An 11,941-nucleotide genomic window follows, 5' to 3' on the forward strand; every position below is an offset into this window, starting at 1 on the left:
TAATTTTCCACAAATTTGATTTCGAGACCTCAAGTTTAGAATTTTGAGGTCTCGAAATCAAGCATCTGAAAGCACACAACTTCGTGTGACAAGGGTGTTTTTCTTTCATAGTTATCTCGCAACTCCGACGATCAATCGAGCTAAAATGTTCACAGGTTAGTTATTGTATGCATATGTTGAGGTACAGAAAGTGAGAAGACTGGTTCTTTGACAATTACCAATAGTTTCCAGTGTCTTTAAGTATTGAGTTTTCAAAATAATGTGGACATTGTGTTGAAAGTAATGGTCTGAATTCCAGATGAACATAAATCGAATTCTATAAAACGAAGAAGACTTTCAGTTTTTTTCAGAACCGAAAGTTTTGGAAGAAGTGACCAGTATACAGACAGATATCTTCAGTCTTTTGTAGAACATTATGGAGCTTATATACTGTAAATATTATCGATTTTTTTACTGCAATTCCTTGTAGTAATTTACTGTTATGGGCGTTCAAAAAAGGAAAAAGGGTAACAAAGAAATAATATATGATTTTAGGCGTTGCACAGTGAGGTATTAGAACATTGGTTTGCGGTAACACCATGTTGATACCGCAAACTAAATAAATAAAGAAACAATAAGAAGTAAAATTAATGTTTCTGTCAAAATTGATACTTTAGTACTTAATTAATTGATAAATTGATGTGTGAATTTGTGGTTTTCATTTCTGTATTACATAAAGAGTGTATATGTAAATGTAAAACATCGAGTTAGAACAGAATTTATATTTTATTAAAATAGCTGATAATGTATATAATTCCCCCCTCTGTTTTGTTTAGGGAATTTGTTCCTCGATGGAGTAAGCTGCAACCAAATTAAAACAACGAAATATTGGAAATTAAACGTGACAACACCTAGAACGTGTTAATTATTACATTTACTGCACTCTTGGTAAAACTAATGTAGCCGTGTTATCACATGAAGACGCCAGAAAGAATACTATTGACACAGTGAATTTGAAGTGCATTTCAGTGAAAGAGGACAACCAATGGGAGACAATTGAACGCTAGGTGGCAGCAGACATTTCAGATACATTTCCTAATATAGTTCTGAGCATGGTCACATTACCCAAGAGTTATGCATTAACCTGGTGAGTCTGACTACACCTTGATTCCCCAACAGTCTCCAATTCTGCTAAATCAATGATTTGGGAACAGATAATTGATTTCAGCCTCTTGGAGATAAAACAAATCAACTTAATAGACAACACCGTCCTAGAATTGCAAGTCATGGGTTCGAATCCCATCCGGGTAATATACCTGTGATTTTGTTCACGGAACTCGGGAAAGTAATGAGTATACAGTGCTAACACAAATCGGTGTGAATGGGTAAAATCAAAAATGAATATTCTTTGTCCTCGATGCAATTTAACAACTATTATAAGTAACGTGTTAATCGGGAGTTCTTCAAGTTAACACAGTACACAAAATACACACTTGTGACGTCCAAGTCTCTTACAAATTCTATTCCATTCTTATTCAATCTCAACATCATTGATATAAATGACATTGCAGTAAATCTTTATCCTTCAAACGAACCATTGATATAAGAAATAAAACGCCGCGATCAATATTTACACGGGAGCACTACGACCTTTATTATATATAAAAAAATCAGAAGACATTCCAAAGAAAACTATGGCAACTTGAGGAGCCGATTACTTAGTCCAATCGAACTTTGAGACCGGGAAAGGGCAGAGACTTCACCGAGCGCGAGTAGAGGGGTCGCCACACAGCCGTTGTGACGGCACACATATTCAGCTCAGAGAAGCGGACGTCCTCAGAGTCCACGCACGCCGACGGGTTGCATGCAGTGCTGATTAAAGTGACAGCTTGGCTTGGCTCGCTCGTTCCCCTAGCCTCTCAAGTCGGGTTGTACGTTAACCTTCTTGTTTGCTCAACTAATAAAACATGAAGGGTGTTTTTTTTCTGGAGATGACAATTCTGAGTAAAATTCTTTGCTGTTGTTAATTCTATCATGCACAAACCAACGCTTTTCCACTCCTCAGTCCACGTGCAATATGACGATGGCCAGCACTTTGATGTTTATCTGTGAACTTTGAATAGCGGTAATGGCATGATGTTTACGATTTTGGCAGTGAATCGAGTGTTTCTTCCCGGAATTGGAAGCATGTAATCACTTATCCCGGGTCCAGAATTAGTCTTAAAAATGCTTTGGTATATGTTGGCCACACATTATCTAAGGGTGCTTTAAAAAAAACTGCACGCTATTTCCAGTTTTCCAGTCAATGTTACCACACGTGCCACCCGCATGCGAAGCTTGGTTTTAGCAGAGTTTAGACTCCCTCAAGTTGAACCCCGATGACCAACTGCAGCATGAACGCTACATCTGATGACCAACTCTTGAGTTTTTCGACCGGGTCGACAACACCATGCGACCCGGGCCAGGACCAGGACATGGACGGTGAACTACCGTACCTCACCCCCGTGCAGGTCGCCGTACGCGTGACCACTCTCTCGGTCATCTGCATCGTTGGTGTCTCCTTCAACACCTTGAATGGGTTGATGCTGCTTAAGTCCAAGAAACCAAGATCCACGATGCACGTTCTGATGTTGAATCTGGTGTTGGCTGATCTAACCATCTCTCTTACGTGCATACCAATCTCTATCCTGTTTGAAGCTAGTAACGGAAACATCTACATACCCAGCGGACTCTGCAAGTTTTCTGGTGAGTGTCATAAGTCACCCTTTTGAATTTGGTGAGTGTCATAAAATAAATTTGGTGAGTGTCATAAAATCTCTCTTTTTGAATTCGGTGAGTGTCATAAAATCTCCCGTTTTTGAATTTGATGAGTGTCATAAAATCTCTCCCTTTTGAATTTGATGAGTGTCAAAAGATCACTCCCTTTTGAATTTGGTGAGTGTCATAAAATCACTCCCTTTTGAATTTGGTGAGTGTCATAAAATCTCCCCTTTTTGAATTTGGTGAGTGTCATAAAATCACTCCCTTTTGAACTTGGTGAGTGTCATAAAATCTCACCCTTTTTAATTTTAACTCAAACAATATCTTGTTTGCTCTATCTTCATCTTCGTTTACGGGTGTTTATTTACTTTCTTTAGTTTCAATGGGTGGAGTAGGTCCACAATAAGTACTTGAGAACACAGATTGTCACATTTCGTGATAGAGGCATTATTGAAGGTTGAGGTTTGTGTCTGGTTTTTTTGACGTCGTATGAAATTGAAATTTAAAAACACTGCATGGACACTATTGTCAATTGTAAAATACCAGTCTTGTCACTTGGTGTATCTCAACATACACATCAAAGAACAAACTTGTGAACATTTGAGCTCAATTGGTCGTCAAAGTTGCGAGATAAAAATGAAAGAAAAAACACCCTTGTCACACGAACTTGTGTGCTTTTAGATGGTTGATTTCGAGACCTCAAATTCTAAATCTGAGGTCTCGAAATAGAAACCTTGCTTGTTGCAAACTATAGCGAAATTATATGAATGTTCTCGTCCATTATTATTGCGTGTTTTTTATTCCTCGAAGTTATCAACTAGTGTCAGCAGTGAATGATGAACCAACACTTTAGATGAATAAATTAAAACAGAAAAACAGTATAATAAATCTCAATCAGGCCTACAATCAAATTACATTACAAACTCCGTAGAAAAAGTTCATTCTCCCAAGCCATGATGTTTTACCGTGGTAACTGCACGTTTTACCGAGGTTTCCCATCAATAATCCCGTCTAACTCAACTTCATCCGTCAGCTATTCAAACAACTTTTAGACGAATTGTGTGTGTTTTAGACGCTGGTGAAAGGCCTCATGCTTGAAGCCACTCTCAGATAAAAGTTTGGGTGAACAATTACCTCTTTCTCGAAAACTTCATAACACCAAAGGGTTCGTTAACATTGTTTTATAATAATATCAACAGCTCTCCAATGCTCATTACCGAGTAAGTTTTGAAGTTTGTTTCCGAGTAAGTTTTGAAGTTCGTTAAGTTGGTTGAGTACTAATACCAAAAGTACACACTGATTTAAAATCATGGTTATGGCTACCTCTTAATGGTGACACTTTAACGAGACCTTTTATGAATTCCGATGAACCACTATGCAGTCAGGTCACCAACATTTATTTCCTACCGCTCTAGACTTCTTAAGATATACGTTTAGGAAATATTACATTATAAGCAAAATAATAAGCACAGGCTGTCAGATTAAGCAATGGCTTGTAGAAGACAGCCTAGACGGACAAACTACTAACACTGAGACAAGACAAACAGGTAACAAGAATTGTTTTTACAAAAAACAGACTGGGTTGCTATGAGAGAAATATGTACAAGCTAGCAAGGTACAAGCAAAATAGCTAATGACATAATGTAGGAGCCAATTTCACAAAGCAATCAAATCCATCGCAAGACAAACTGTCAGTAATAACAAAAGTGATTTGTATTGTGACATCACAACTATACGATTGATTTGCAGTTATGATCAATATTAACTCTTTGTAAAATCGGCCCCAGAACTAAAAAATAAACATGACCAGTGATTATTTGTTGTTTTACACCAGGTTACCTGCTCCAGACCCTTCTCATCGCATCCCTCCTGACCCAGTCGGTCATCAGCGTCATCCGCACCGTGGCCGTTACCCTGTCCGAGGCCCTCAAACAACGCCTTCCTAAAATCGCAGCCTACAAAATCGTCATCTTTGTGTGGTTGCATGGTGTCCTGACACCACTGTTGCCTTTACTTAGTCACGGTAAGTGTGTGTGGAACAACCGTAAATCTGAACTCATATTAAAGGCACTGGACACGTTTGGTAATTGTCGAAAACCAGTATTCTCACTTGGTGTACCCCAGCATGTGCATAAAATAACAAATCTGCGAAAATTTTGACTCAATTGGGCATCGAAGTTGCAAGAGAACAATGAAAGAAAAAAAAAACACCCTTTGTTGCACAGATTGATGTGCATTCAGAAATCTACAACCAGTCTTTAAATTTTTAGTGAGAAATTGCCTCTTTCTCAAAAACTACGTTTCAGAGGGAACCATTTCTCAAAATGTGTTATACCATCAAAAGCTCTCCATTGCTTATTACCAAGTAAGTTTCTATGCTAACATTAATTATGTAAAATAATTACCAATAGAGGCCAGTGCTTTTTGAGTCAATTTTTTTTTCGAAGTAATGTGGTTTGTAAAAAAATATAAATCAATTTTATGCCCCAAAATATGACCACGAGAAGCGTTACTGTCAGTAACGTTTTTCATTTAGGGATTATTCTTCATGTGCGGGCATAACCGCTCAGGATTTTCGGCAATATCTAAAAATCGGGACCACTTTTGAGGGATTTATTCGTCTCAGGGATTGGCGGCAGCTTTGATGAAGCCCTTCCGGAGTGACACTATGACCAGTGGGACCTGGCGTGAGGGAGTGGTTAAACTTTAGCCAACGGTCACGATTACTCGTGTTGCCAAGATTAAAAAGTAACCTCCAGTTTACCATTGGTAAACAGTCCAGCTTCTTCTCCGTTAATATGGATTGCAAGATTAGAATCAAGAAACAGTGTAGACAATTTTTTTCTTTTATTGGGTTTGCGGTAACACCATACACATGTAATGATAACATTTAATTGATATTTAGTGGTTCTGAAAAGAACCGTAGGTTAAAATTTGAAGTTTTGATCAGTTTTCGAAACGGAGATGGGTATTTGATTCTTGAAAAAAAAGTCCAGAAATTTAGTTTATGATTTGAAAAGACAACAGCCTGCACTTCTTATTTTGCTTCATGATTTTTGTTTTGTTTTTTGTACAGACCACGGTTCAGAGGATCTGTTCATCTACCACCCCCGGTTTATCGCTTGTACAATTTCTGACATGCACACCACCCCTATGGGAGGTATGGTATACGGAGTGGCGGGCTTCCTGCTCCCCCTCTTGATCATCTGCATCAGCTACATCGTCCTCTATTTCTCCCTGAGGAGACACCTCCGGAAGACCCTCCTGGTCCAGGACAAGTGCAGCCGACACATGTACGCCGTCCAGATGAGAGTCCACGTCAAGGTGGGCTGCCTGGTCATGCTGGTAGTGTCCAGCGTGATCCTAATCTGGGTGCCGTTCTACATCGTCAGCAGCCTCTCCCTCTTCGACGACGTCCATGTGACGGCCTTGAAACGCAACGCGTCCGTCTGGCTCATCTACGGCGCCTCGTCGGTCAACCCCATCATGTATGGATTCATGAACAGCTCACTCCGCCAGGAGTTTAGGACTTACATGGGAGCGAAACATCCTAAGGTTGCCGAGCACTTCAGTCGGTTGAGCTGCTGTTGCTGCGGTAGGAAGAGAGCCAAACTAGATTCTGTCTTTGTCATCCCTGCAAAGCAACTCAATACTTCATGTCAAGACGCAGCGGTAAAGGGAAGCATCTCAGGTGGTCAGAAGGTAGTAGTTCAGATAAATCACGAAGTCAGCCTGAAACACCAGTCCGTGTTCTCAATAGAAAATGTAGTAGCAGAACCCTCGGTAGTCGCTGCTGCAACTAAAAATCAACCAAATAACCCAAAAGTGGCCCGAGACTCCGTGCCCCCACTTGTGAAGAGATGCTCCTGGTCCAAGTCACTGGCAAACAACGCGCGTCGGTTAAGCGACAAGGTGTCCAGGCGACGAAGCGGTTCTGAAGACTTGGACGGCCAGGCGCTGCGGCAGCTACCTCTGCTGGATCTGAACGCCGTCACCCAGCTCAGGGAGGAGAGCAGTCACGCTCCATCTCCCCGGGATTTCTGGACTCTCTCCGGGGATGAGCTTGAATTTGGATCTGATGAGGTCTTCGAAAACAACACAGAGGAGAGACTAACAAAGTACCATACACTCTCTGTCCCCTCACCGTCTCTGACCAGACACCGACTAGCGAGTGGAGATGGATCATCAGTCGTGACTGTCTCGACGTGCATTAAGACACAGCCAGCTTACAGGGATATTGTAAAAGTCAGACGGGTATTCATTGAGGAAGTAACGTTTGTAGCTGGTCTGCATGGTTCAAGTACACTCAGTACAAGTGAACAAGTCAGGTATCCAGCAGCAATGCACACGGGAGAACATGTTTCTTCAATCGGTTCCCAATGTGGCAGGACGATAGCGGCAGCCATGGACGATGTACAAGACACAATGGCAATGCAGCTGCCAGGATGTATACAGACAATGGCAGAAAGGTAGCAATCTTGGTTTTCCGTTAAAAAAACCCAAAAAAACATTTGATTGGTTTGTTTTAAAGCCAGTAAGATATTGACACCCGAACCGGTATCAGTTGAAATAAGCTTCTTTCTAAGTGTTTTCCCAAAATTTTCCAAAACTAGCTCAAATTTGAGGTTACTAAAAAGTATGTTTACAGCGGCTGTATATAATGCCGTTAAATTTGTGTCCAGGCTCCTTCTAACCAAATCGCTGTACCATGCTGATTGACACCCCTCTAGGACGTGTGGCATGGTCCATCGTAGGATATCGTGTCATATGAGCTCACCAGTGTGTATGATGTGGTAATACAGACAAGGGAATTATTCAACAATGTCAGCAAAATTATGCTGGCAGCAAGTTTTAACGAACGTGAATATTATGGAGTTCCACGAGTGTCATAGCAATTACCCCAAATATTAAATACCGCCCTAGGTCGACTTATGACTCTTCTGACCGTGATAGTTTTTATCTGCCAAGTCGACCCACGGTACATGAAAGGCCGAGCTGCCCTGAGTTCCCAAATGAAGTCGACTCAAAGAAATGCCACACCTTTTCCATAGGTCCGTAGGACTCGCAATCGTTTAAGGGTTGCACGTTTATTATAAATTCTCGTATGACGCAGAACATGAACAAATTACAGCTCTGCACAACCTACTCAGTGAGCACGAATCACAATTTTTAAGAAACAATTTAGGCCTTCTCCCGAACATCAATTTGCGACCACCAATTACCCACGAAAAGCACAAAACAAAACTAGGGCAAAAAAACACAACCAGAAAAACAAGTTAACTCATACATGGAGATATTACCCCGATTGCTGGTAAATATTAAACCATCTTCATGTATTGTTGATGCTGCATTTAATAGGAAACCGTTGATTTGTTTGTTTGGTATCTCTGGGAACGTGTTTAACCACCTCGTACGTTATAATATAACATGGCGTCAAGGTGGAGGTTTTGAACACACGTGTGCGGGCATAAATTTCAAAACCGACGGTTGAAAAATTGCTTCGGCCGAGATTTTACATTGAGTTCCAGATAAGATTGAAGTTAACAGGAGTGCGGTTTCTTTCTGAATGGTTAACGGGGATACCAAACAATTCAACCGGCTAGTAATGTCATATTGGTTGGTAAGGGATTGTTTACTTCTATTTCACAGCTGGTTATTTTAAAAAGAAAATCAAACTGTGTGATTATGCTTTTCCAGTGTATATTATGTTTTTGTTCTAAGTTAAATTCCTTTCCGTATGACTTATTCATTAACTGTAATTTATCCTTCCAATATTGTTACCCTCCCCAGGGTTATTGGGTCTGTTCCAGTTTGGAATAAAACATGATGCAATACAACACAATAAATCGTCTTCAAATCACGTAAATCATTGATTTTTTCAAATAAATTTAATTAATGACTGATTCATTTATTTTAGAATATTTTGACAAACTTTTTTTTTTTGGGTAGCATTCGAAAGTGCTGAATTGAGCAGAACAAGAAGAAGAAGAAAACACAAAGTATGCGCATTCGAAAGTGCTGAATTGAGCAGAACAAGAAGAAGAAGAAAACACAAAGTATGCGCATTCGAAGGTGCTGAATTGAGCAGAACAAGAAGAAGAAAACACAAAGTATGCAACCGGCAACTTTAGGAAAATAACGCCATGAGAAATGCCTTCCCTTAATGATGTGTCGATGAAAATAGCCGACCAGATTAATTTCTCAATAAATTCTTAACTCTGCTCCGGATACAAAAACAGTAAGCATACTTTAAAGAAAACGGCGTATAATCACTGTTTTAAGTTGATCTTCCGATCTTCCGATCTTCCGATCTTCCGATTTTTTTTTTTTTTTAATAAAAATAATATTGCATGAACAAATCTAGTTGGTTTCATGTCCATGTTTTGTGACGATTGTATCTTCGTTCAGTTAATAATTTTGAGTTTATTTCAACAAAATAATTACAACCAGTTTTTACGGAACGTTATACAATCTTATCTTTAAAGTGACACGTCTTTGAGCAAAACACCTCTCGCGGTTGTTTTTTACAATAAAACCGGGTCTTGTTTGGTTTAAACGCTGGTGACAAAAAAGGCTTTCCTTGATTGAAAAACATTTTACACCACGGTCGACTTAATTCAAGTTATAGGAAGCTCTTCACAAACAACTTTATAAAATATTGTTTTTTTTCACTAATCGGTGTAGGTAGCCTACTCAACTCAATAGTATAAAATAATGGTACATCGTATATTAGGTATGGCCTACTTTTGTTATAGACTGCTCCCTCTTGCACTTTTCAGAGGTGAGAGTCATTACTAACGACAAAGTTTGAAACATGGATACAAATTCGAAGGTAATGATGTCATTTCTACTGTTTGGTAACCCCTGGGGTTATAGATTCCGAGGAGCATTTGGAAACAGTATCCAAAGCACCAGAGAAGTAGACCAATGAGCAGGATTTCTTTATGTGTAGAATAAATATTGTCTGATTTTCTTCACTAGGCCGACATAAAAAGTCTGAATTCAGCCAAAAGTCTGAACAATATCTCATCCCTGACTTTTAATAATAAGTTTACGGGCAAGATTGGACTTCGGCCTCCCTGCGTTACTTCCTGTACGTAATAACCCACATCAAAACAAGTATGGACAACAGGCATGTTAATATAATTGCGTCCTTACCGAAAGGTTGGTCATTAATGAGCAGACGATACAAGCTGGGTACCCCGTCTATGGCCTAGGAATCTTTCATGATATCTTAACAGATTCCCAGTTCGTTGAATAAATTGGTCGTTTTGATAAAGTTATACTGTTGTGGACGTAGTCAATTGTAATTCTGCAATTTGCAAACTCTAATAAAATAATGTAAATTAATTTTAAAGACGAGAATATTCAGTTTAGCTGTTCCCAAACTGGTTACCGATCCGGCCTATGGTAAAAATGCACATTTAATGGTTTGACGTTTTCGACCGTAGAGTCGTTCTCAAAGGCTGAAGAAGACAACACAACATGAACCACAACCTTCATGTCTGCATTAAAGATGCTATGTCAGATTTTTGGCCCCAAACATTAAAAAATAGATTTATTTTGAGTGAATGGTATTTCAAAGAGTATCACCCGCTCTAACGAAAACAAAGTTTAACTTTTACTTTTAATGGTCAGGAACCATGACAAAAATTTAAAACGTTTCTTATAAAACACATAAGAATTGGTCACGTGATATATTATCGGGATCCCGACAAAAACTAATTTCGAGCACTTTATTTCACTGCTACTAATAATTGGCGGACTTTTTCGAGCAACGGCTCAAATGAAAGCTTGTAACTTTCTCGACCCACAAAATACCTATTGAATTTTAAATCGAAACTTTTAGGTCAAATCGACCAAAAATCTGACATAACCTTTTTGAGTAATTACCAATAGTGTCCACTGCCTTTAATCAACAGCTCTCCCACCGCTCGGTACCAATTTAGTTTCACTGCTAACAATTATTTGGAGTAATTATCAATAGCGTCCGGTGCTTTTAATAATAAAACACAGTTGTACGCGATTTGTAAGCAATGTTCTCATTTGGGCACCACTATAAAGGCAGTGACGTAATGCATAATGTGTGTATAGAGAGAGATAGGCCTATCAGGCATGTGAGTAATTATCCATGAAAAATGAGGGAAAGAGAAAACCGAGCGAGAAAAAAAGAGTAAAAAGGTATCATTCCTATACTTTTGGACACAGTATGTGAAGGAAAAAAGAGAGGAAATTAGCTAAAAAGAGGAAGTCTCACATGCCTGGCTTATAGTGCTGGTAAGTCCACACTGTATAGGCCTACCATACGAACGTGTGATACCTTTCAAGGTCAAAGTTTATCCACTAATAAAAGGCGGTTTCTGTGCCCCTGTACGAGCCAAAGAGAGACAAGCGTGCGCCATTTTGTTTTTAGGCTCCGCTAGCGTGAACATCTTTCTGACGTCACACTTCGAGGTTCGTGAATTACGGTGGAGATCTACCTTAAACCTACGTCAATCCCCGTCCATTGACCTCTCATTCATTTCGCATTGAGGTTCGCAGTTAAATCCTACGCACATGTCCACACATATTAAACAAAAGCACACTGCTTTCAGACGACCAAAAGGGCAGCTGCCAAACATCACATCGACCAATCAAAACACCGGAAAGGAAAACTGACGTATACGTCACAGCACGTTTATCCAATGAAACCATTGTATCCAGTGACATCACTGCGAACAAAGACAGGGGACCAGTCTATAGCTCCGCCCAACCATGCCATGTCGAGATGACCCATCAGTAGACATACATATGGTAAACGTGCCTTGCTTATTCAACTTGACGCACACACATCCTTAGTGATTAGTCAATATTCTACCCCCTCTGGTTAAATAAAGCTTTTGACAAATCTAACCTCATAAGAGTGAATGACATAGAAATGATCGTGAATGCACTTTACTACCTTCGAAATCAAGCAACGATTAATAACTGTTGTGATAACACCTCTCATCAAATCACGTACTTGCAGCTAGAATTGAATACACAAGTAATTTCATGTGATGGGCCTATAGTTAATCAAACTCAAAGTACATTGTCGCCTTTCTCCAAGGCGCATCAGAAGTTCATTTTTTTTTTTTCATAAACATAATTAATGACACCGGTTAGATTTTATAAAACCGCCAAGAACTGACAAGTACAACGATTGTAGACAAACATTTAATTT

At 39.5% G+C, this 11,941-nt stretch overlaps 1 protein-coding gene across 1 annotated transcript; it reads left to right on the top strand.

The window, feature by feature from the left end:
- Positions 1-2,357: 2,357 nt before the first annotated feature.
- LOC117290119 lies at positions 2,358-7,212 on the top strand. The gene is made up of 3 exons (XM_033771375.1): positions 2,358-2,724; positions 4,574-4,762; positions 5,816-7,212. Exons 1-3 carry the CDS (start codon positions 2,358-2,360, stop codon positions 7,210-7,212), a joined length of 1,953 nt encoding a protein of 650 aa, XP_033627266.1.
- Positions 7,213-11,941: the final 4,729 nt, after the last annotated feature.

Source organism: Asterias rubens, chromosome 5 (genome assembly GCF_902459465.1).
Source record: "Asterias rubens chromosome 5, eAstRub1.3, whole genome shotgun sequence".
NCBI classification, from domain to species: Eukaryota; Metazoa; Echinodermata; class Asteroidea; order Forcipulatida; family Asteriidae; genus Asterias; species Asterias rubens.

Excerpts from the sequence above, each read along its gene's own strand:
- LOC117290119 (XM_033771375.1), top strand. The coding sequence starts at position 2,358 with ATGACCAACTGCAGCATGAACGCTACATCTGATGACCAACTCTTGAGT. Across the intron at positions 2,725-4,573 it reads CGGACTCTGCAAGTTTTCTG|GTTACCTGCTCCAGACCCTT; the intron begins GTGAGTGTCATA and ends GTTTTACACCAG. Across the intron at positions 4,763-5,815 it reads GTTGCCTTTACTTAGTCACG|ACCACGGTTCAGAGGATCTG; the intron begins GTAAGTGTGTGT and ends TTTTTTGTACAG.